General features: G+C 35.2%; 1 protein-coding gene across 8 annotated transcripts; it reads right to left on the reverse strand.

Annotated features, from left to right (window-relative positions):
- Window positions 1-907: 907 nt before the first annotated feature.
- Window positions 908-7,251, reverse strand: LOC140984431 (protein NPG1). Of its 8 annotated transcripts, none has more exons than XM_073451840.1 (6): window positions 6,961-7,249; window positions 5,723-5,917; window positions 5,102-5,393; window positions 3,740-4,950; window positions 3,411-3,558; window positions 908-1,411 (listed from the first exon to the last, which is right to left on the reverse strand). In XM_073451840.1, exons 2-6 carry the CDS (start codon window positions 5,894-5,896, stop codon window positions 1,092-1,094), a joined length of 2,145 nt encoding a protein of 714 aa, XP_073307941.1. In that variant the 5' UTR covers window positions 5,897-5,917; window positions 6,961-7,249; the 3' UTR covers window positions 908-1,091. The 8 variants fall into 8 exon arrangements, with proteins under 8 accessions (XP_073307941.1, XP_073307942.1, XP_073307939.1 ...); XM_073451841.1 differs by having other exon boundaries at window positions 6,957-7,249; XM_073451838.1 differs by having other exon boundaries at window positions 5,723-5,959; window positions 6,957-7,249.
- Window positions 7,252-7,961: the final 710 nt, after the last annotated feature.

Below are 7,961 nucleotides of genomic sequence, written 5' to 3' on the forward strand. Positions count from 1 at the left end.
ATGCTCCATAACTCATATATTTTCTTAATAAATCTTGTTCCAACCAAAGAATCAAGTTCGACGAAGTAGTTCATTTTTTGAACTTATAACTATGTTCGAACCATTATATCAATAGATTTATAATGCATACAGCTCATAGAGGTACTATTTCAAATACACAAAAACGATTATCAATTAATGAGTTAATTTTGTAAAACAAATCTATTTGTGAGACAGATCTAGGACTCGATCAAACTCATGAAAAAATATTATTTTTCAGATAAAAAATATTATTTTTTATGATAAATATATATCGAGTACCCCACTTTACGAATAAGACATGAGACCGTTCGTCATATAAACTATCTTTCAAATAAGACATTAATCGACCTTGTACTCTAGACATTAATAACCTTGTACTCATGCGTAGAGAATTTGAAGTGTGTAGATGCTTTTCAACTACCTGATGATATTTATGGCCTCAATTAATCATGTTTTTATTTTATAAGAATCAATACCATCTTTATNCCAAATGCTACATTTTGGTATCAATTTTGTTGCTTGATGCTTTTGAAGATTTTCTTTGTAAGCACCTTAGGCTATTAAAAGACAGGATGAAATGTCTGTCATTTTACTAAAATTATACTTCATCATTATGATATTATTATTTAAATTTTTAATCCTACAATATCTCAAGTATAACGATTTAATTATATTGTTCACTCATTAAATATATTATCGGTTGTCTTTCAATAATCCCATTCTAGAAAATTTCATCAAATGGTGATTCAAGAAAACTAAATATTTTGATATATTATTGTGAGAAATTTATTTTTAGGAATTGTGAATAGTAATCACATATGATTACAATTGGCATGTGAGTTGTTGACTCCTTGGAGATGAATCACAAGATACAATTGCAGAAACAGAAACAAAATCACGGATTGCTATACATTCTTGTGAGAAAAGTATTTTGGAATTGCATAATGTAAAATATCCCTAAAAACCTATGACAATCATGCTCAAAGAATCTGTCCATATATCATCAGATTCAAAACGCTGAAAGTTTTCAACAACGAATCAAAGAATACGGATTTGATTAAATGTAAAAGTCAAATAAGGGAACTGAAACTCTCCATTGGAACAGATTCTTCGAGCATGGAAGCTGCCTGGAAACAGTCGACCGCATCAGAGATCCTTCCATCATCTTTATGAACCTTGCCTAAGTAGTACCAAGCCATAGCATTGGTAGGTTCAATCCTTAATGCATCTGAAAGAAGACTTCGAGCCACCGGCAACATCTTGGATCCCATTTTAGATAAAATGGCACCTATTAAAATCTTGCAAGGCACATACATTGGTTCCAGTAAAAAGGCATTGACGTAAGCAGCCAAAGCTTCGTCCAAGTGTCCTTGTTTTTCATGCATTAGGCCTGGTATAATACGCAGCACAAGAAAAAATAAGGCATATTACACCGAAATTTCATATGAAGGGTATCTATGACCATAAGCAACGTGAAGTTGCAAAACAAACCAAATATAACGGTTCACAATACATTCAATGTTCAAACACTTCCAAACATTAATCTTTAAAGTCTCACCAAAGCTTATGTGCCAGCGATCAAGAGGCATGAAATACTTCACAAAAAAAATGCATCATACATAAATATCATGGCACACTTGAACAGGTAATGTGTAATCCTCGTAATAACAAAATTCTTTATGGATTTCAGATAGTCCAAGCACGATGATGACACTAGCAAAATGCACCTCAGCTTTTCTTCATAACATATTCTTGACACCACACATCATTTGTCTGCACTCAAGGACTTGGCTTTTCTGTCTTTTTAAGTAAAATAATGTTAAATTCAGAAGGAAAATGGATTTGACAGAGTGAAAATCCTAATACTCCTTTTTTAACAGGGCAAATCCCAAATGATTTCTGAGAAAATAAAAGACATTCCTAGGTTCATAAAATTACATACTCTGATTCTTCAAAAAAAAAAAAAAAAAATTCATACTCTGCTTTGTTTTACAAACAATTTTCCCGTAAGATTGAAATGTTGCTACTTCCCATCTTTTAAACTTTAATCGTTATTCCTAGCATAAATTTTGTGTGTAATTACCTCTCTCAGAACCCGAGGTATTTTTGCACAAATAAACCTAGTAGATAATCAGGCACTTAGTAATGCAGCCGACTGTATATTTAATTAACCTTTGCTTCTCTGACTTCCCCCTTTTCAACTAGGAAGTTGTACAAGCTTGATTATAGGTGTAAATTGTTAATTATATTGATTTTGAAACTGGATCCCCGAAAGAATTTCTCCTTATTTCCCTGCACTTTTAACTTTGCTTTTGATGATTTTGTACTGCAGTTTTAGGACTTCCGACTCTAACATAAACTGAGACTGGTCAAAATTTGGCAATCATTTCTTCTCGAATAATAGGCCAACGACGGTGTGCTTATCCCCCGACTCAGTCAACTTACATTGACAAACTTCTGACAAATGCTTATACATTATTTAATGCTAAGGAACTAAATGTGCTCATCCTGTATCGACTGGTATAGACCAGTGCAACTCCTGGGACCAGATAGAGGAATTATGAAGGAAAAAAATAGAAATATAATATAACGAGAGAAAAAATATCTTTCAAGTTGCTCAATAGGTAAGGTGATAAATCTGACAGTATATGATACTTGAAATACTTCAGGGTGATGTCCTCGGCCCTCGCAAAAGGAAATGCGAATTTCAAAGACCATAACAGTGTACTAGCTTAGATGATTACCAGAAATAGAAAAGAATTATAACTAAATATTCCTCTCTTTCCATACGTGTCCGGTGTTAGTACTGTAGTAATTTCTGGTGGAGCAGGCGAAGAAAGATTATTAGTGAACTGTGCACAAGGATTCCTGTCTGGATCCATGTAAATTATAATCATAAGCATATCAAAATAAACTTCTAATTTTTTCAGCAATCTTTGTCTACCAGCAGCCCAATAAATTCAGCTTCCTTCATATCAGAGAGCATCTTCACTTATCATCTTTTGGTAAATCAACAAGCACTTTAGGAACATTCAAACATCAATTCTTAAAAATAATTCCTCTTTCCTCACTTTCATTCTCCCTCTTCACCCCCTATACACTCCATTCTCCTCTGATTGCTTCCTGATTTACCATAAACAGTAGCCACTAGATGTTTATCTTAAGCTCTGGAAATGCTTAGCAGCAACTAAATGCTAAGATGGCAATTTTTAACAGGGAGAGCAGTCAACCTTCCTACCAATGTATTCCAGAGGAAAACCAGTACTTGCATGCACTGGCAAGGAGTTTGTAAAACTTGAAATAGAAACAGACGAAATTGAATCTACTACTCGTGAAAGTGAATAGAGATCTTCAGTGTTCATTAAATGCTAAGAAGATTGAGTGCTTACCTTCAGTGTGTAGGATTTCAGCTGAATATTCTTTCAGAGCCCTAGCTTTTTGCAAGCATATCTCTGCATCCTTCCAATGAGATAGGCTAGAGTATAATTTTGCTAGTCCATGCCACACTTCATATTCATTAATTTTATCATCCTCCACCTTTAACACATAAGGTAATGATTATGGCACCAAGTTAAAAAATTCAAATGATATAGTTAACAATAAGATTTATCACTGAAATCAAGGTCTCTTGCTTTTCCTTGAAGCAGTTCATGAAACACACAGAAATAAACAAAAACTCCATAGCTAACAGTCCAAGTCAGGGGAATCAGAATTTAACCTGAGGTGCACTTCCGAGAGAACCATAGGATTTTCTTTGGGCTTGGACCAAAGCAAGAAGATAACGGTAAGTCTCAATAGCATCCATGTGTCGTAACTGAGATATTTTGAGCTTTGCTTTCATCCTGAGCAGTGGTCCTTGATCCCACTTTGCGGTTTCATCTAATGCCGCATCTATAACCACTTCAGCCTCAGAAAAACGTTGCTGAGCAGATAAAACTAATGCGAGCAGTCTCCAACCTCTTATCGTTGATCCTCCGGTTGCATCAATATACTGCTCCGCATATCGCAAAGCTGCATCTAGATTCCGGTGCTCAGCATATTGAACTCCTAAGTCAAATATCAGATCTGCATTTCCGTGCTCTAGGGCTAATGCACTTTCCAATGATTTCAGACTTTCCGATTGAAAACGAGATCTCTCTAAATCTGACGAAGAAATTTTCGCTTGCTTTCCCAAGCAGAGGCCTAACAGACGAAGGCCCACACCTTTTAAATGTGCTTTTGATTCACGAGAATTTTCAATTACTCTCTCTGCATATTTCATTCCTTCTGAAGCAAGCAATACATCCTCACTACAAATTTTGGCAGCCAGTAATAATGACATAATATCATCAGGATCTTCGTGCTGGTGCAGAGACTTCCTAAGCAAATCTAAGGCAGATTTATTCAGTCCATCCCCACTAAAAGACAGTGCCAAGGCTTTCCATCTGTCATTACGATGTACTACTCCGGGCATGATCTCTTCAAGTTGCTTTGCCAAAACAGAAGTTCGGCTGCAGAGCGACAGAGCAAAACTAAGGTGCTCCATAACAGATGGATCCCAATTGGTATTTCCGAGGTAGAACTTCCTCATAAGAATCATCAAAAGCAAAATGGCCTCCTCAAGATTGTTTTTAGGTACATAAGAACCATCAACCTGTACAGCTAAACTAGGTCGGTTGGCTTCTACCCCACCATACAACAAGAGAAGTGCAAATGCTTTTTGAATTCTTGCACAGCACTCATTGTCAAGGTTCCATTGACCAAGAAGGGCTCTGCGGTATGCAGATATTGCTTCGGAATAACAGCCAGCTTGTTTCCATAACTCAGGGAGTAGTTCAATAGCATGACTAACAGTGTCTTGCAGCTTATCCTCTACCATCACATCGGGTATACCATTATCAAATATCTTTTCAACCGCATCAAGCACACTTTTGCATTCTTGAGCAGCCTCTTAAAAAATCCAGAAGAAGTTATTACATATCACAAATTTGCAATAATTTTTTTTGTGTGGCTAATTCTGTTCGAAGAAAAAGGTGCAGGGATAGGATTGAAATGAATGTTCATTATAATCGTACTTTCCAAATTGTTTACAGAATTATACCTGTTAACTTTCCCAGCTTCTGAAGAGACTTGGCTTTCAAATATATGGCTTCAAGCACAACATTTGTAGCATGCTGAGGGACAGCACATACTGCTTCATTGCGGGAGCGGCTTTTTTTGGAGGGTTGTTTATCACTAAATGAATGTTGCATTCGTTGTATGGCTGCCTGAAGATCAATGCCATCGAAAACTCGTAGGGCACCTTCAACATTTCCTCGTTGATACTCTAACTTTCCGAGAAGAGCTCTTGCTTCCTGAAAATAATTTGATAAAGTGTCATTTTTGACACGTACCTTCAATCCAGTCATAAAAAAACAGTAAAGTTGTGCTCAAGAATATCCACTAAGATGAGAAATCAAATAATGATACTGAGTTACTGACACAAACACCTTTCACTGTAATACTCAGTGCACAAACTCATAAATGATCAGAAATTCTATGAACAACGCAAAAATGCATCCTTATGTTCACGATCAGTAATGATGCTCACAAGATAACAACAAAGAAAGTAGAAATAAATCGATTACATGAAGATTAGATCTTAAAAGCCATGGTAAAAAAAAAAAAAACAGAGTAATTCAGAGTAGTGTGAAATTAGGGGCATTTACTTTATGAGACCAACCTCAAAATTGAGTGATAATCCATCTCGCAATGCAGATTCAGCCTCCTGGATATTTCCCTCATCAAGCTTTGCTTCGACAATGTTAGTTCTCATGCAAACCCCATTCACACTAACTTGGCGAACTGATGGATCACCCTCAAATTGGGTCCAGTCAAGGGATTCACCTTCTGACATCTCTAATCCCTCCCACTTTTACTGGAGCAAACGAAAACAGCAATTCTCCATCATTATAATCACCTGAAATTATTCCCCATATTAATATATTTTCAAATAAATAACACAAACAAAAGTTTAAAAACTACGAAATTCATAAATATATGGTTTGAAAGATGTTGAAATGGAGGAGAGAATGCGCTCCCACTTCCAAGGGAAACAATTTCAAATAACAAAATTGAAAACTCAAAAATCAGCTTAATAAAAAAATGGAATCTTTCTGACCATCAACAATGTAAGTGTACATGGATCAGAATTATGGCCTGACCTAATATACATCCATATTTGAGGGGTACTTATAAAAAGACAGTCCTGTCAGTCAAGAACACACAAAATAATACAACACAACACCAACATTGCCTCGTTCATGGTTTCTGTTTGTTCTCTTGAAATATCACCTAAGTAATGTTTATAAGAACTTATTTTAATTGGTTCCCAGCTTCTACGACCAACTTTCTAACATTACATTGAGTAAAAGCTTGGAAGAACTTAAAATAAGCATTTGCAAACATTATCTTAGTGGTTTAAGGTGTGGGTTGATACTGATCGTTCTAGTAGCAATCTATCGAATAGGTCAAGAAAGATTTGCAGACGAGTTTCCAGATCCAAGCAAATTTCAGTATTCAGCTACGAATAGGTACATCGAAAACCCGATTCAATATTTTTTATGTGTTCCCAAAATTCCAACAATGGTATCCGAGCAGTCGTAGCTCAATCTGGCCATAATTGAATTATGATACTATAGATAACGTGGCAATTTGTTTTTGTTAAGCTGTGAACGTAAATCAGTGAAACACCATCAACAAAAGAGTAGGTAAGCTAGATGGATAAAAAAACAATAACAATATTAAAAAGGTGTTTCACCTTAAGATTATTTCATGCGACTAAAGATTCATCACCAAACCCAATAAAATTGAATCTTGTATGTCTAGCGCAGATCGTCAAAACAATTAATTTAGAAAAAAAAAAAGGAAGGGAAAACTAGAAAGCAGAGCCTGAGAGGTATGAGGTTTCCCCGTACCCACCATGGCATGCTGCCCGTCGCGAGGCTACGGTTCTGCTCCCAAATGCAATGAGACACCGCTTAATTTTCTTAGCGCACGCACAGTTTTTCTGAAGAGATCCTAGCACGGTCGATTAAAATTGTCTACGCACGGAGAGATCGGCTAAAGATTTGATGACGCGACCGTGGGTGGCGTTCGGCGGTGGCAGCTTGCGAAAATGAAGAAGGTGACGATGATGCAATTTGCCCTGACCACCTTCGCTGTTGATTAAATTGACTAACTAGTGTTTGGATGCGCCTTAAGTAAAACAAGCACAAACTAGCCCGGCTTGACTAGTTAATTGTTTGATTATTTATAAGAAATTTGATTTTTTTTATTATTCAAATTTTTTTCGGACGACTTTGTTATAAAAGATCGTATCATGCTTGACTAATATGATTTGTAAATTATTGTGTTAGTCTAAAGTTTAATCAATATGCACCGTAAAAGTAAAATTTGTAGGTTTCATTGACATAAAAACTAGCACAATCTTGTACATGTATTGCATGCTTCATTTAGTTATGTTTGGTTAAATTAAAAAGATATTTAGATTTAGAATTTATATTGGATTTAGATTATAAATCCGTATTTAGAAGTCTATTTTGTTTTTGAGAAAAATGTTAAAATATTATCAAAAAATTGGATTTAACAGTTAAATCAACATTGATTGACATCAAAATTCTATATCATTTTCCTGAAAAAATATCGTTTGTTAATAACATTTATGTAAATATTTGTATATTATTTATCATTATCTAAAAGAAGAAATATATATTTTTAAAAAAATATACATCAAAAACAAAAACTTGTGTGAGGCGATCTCATGGGTCGTATTTTGTGAGACGGATCTCTTATTTGGATAATCCATGAAAAAATATTACTTTTTATTATGAATATCGATAAGGTTAACTCGTCTCACAAATAAAAATACGTTAACCAGTCTCACAAGATAACTATTCTACGTCAAAATTCTATATATTTTC

This window comes from Primulina huaijiensis, chromosome 9, assembly GCF_012295235.1.
Source record: "Primulina huaijiensis isolate GDHJ02 chromosome 9, ASM1229523v2, whole genome shotgun sequence".
Classification (NCBI taxonomy): Eukaryota; Viridiplantae; Streptophyta; class Magnoliopsida; order Lamiales; family Gesneriaceae; genus Primulina; species Primulina huaijiensis.

Bases quoted from the DNA above. Each gene is read 5' to 3' on its own strand.
- LOC140984431 (XM_073451840.1), bottom strand. From the start codon at position 5,896: ATGTCAGAAGGTGAATCCCTTGACTGGACCCAATTTGAGGGTGATCCA. The intron at 5,394-5,722 runs GTTGGTCTCATA...ACTGGATTGAAG, and splicing joins GATTATCACTCAATTTTGAG to GTACGTGTCAAAAATGACAC. The intron at 1,412-3,410 runs GTAAGCACTCAA...GTATTATACCAG, and splicing joins TGAAATCCTACACACTGAAG to GCCTAATGCATGAAAAACAA.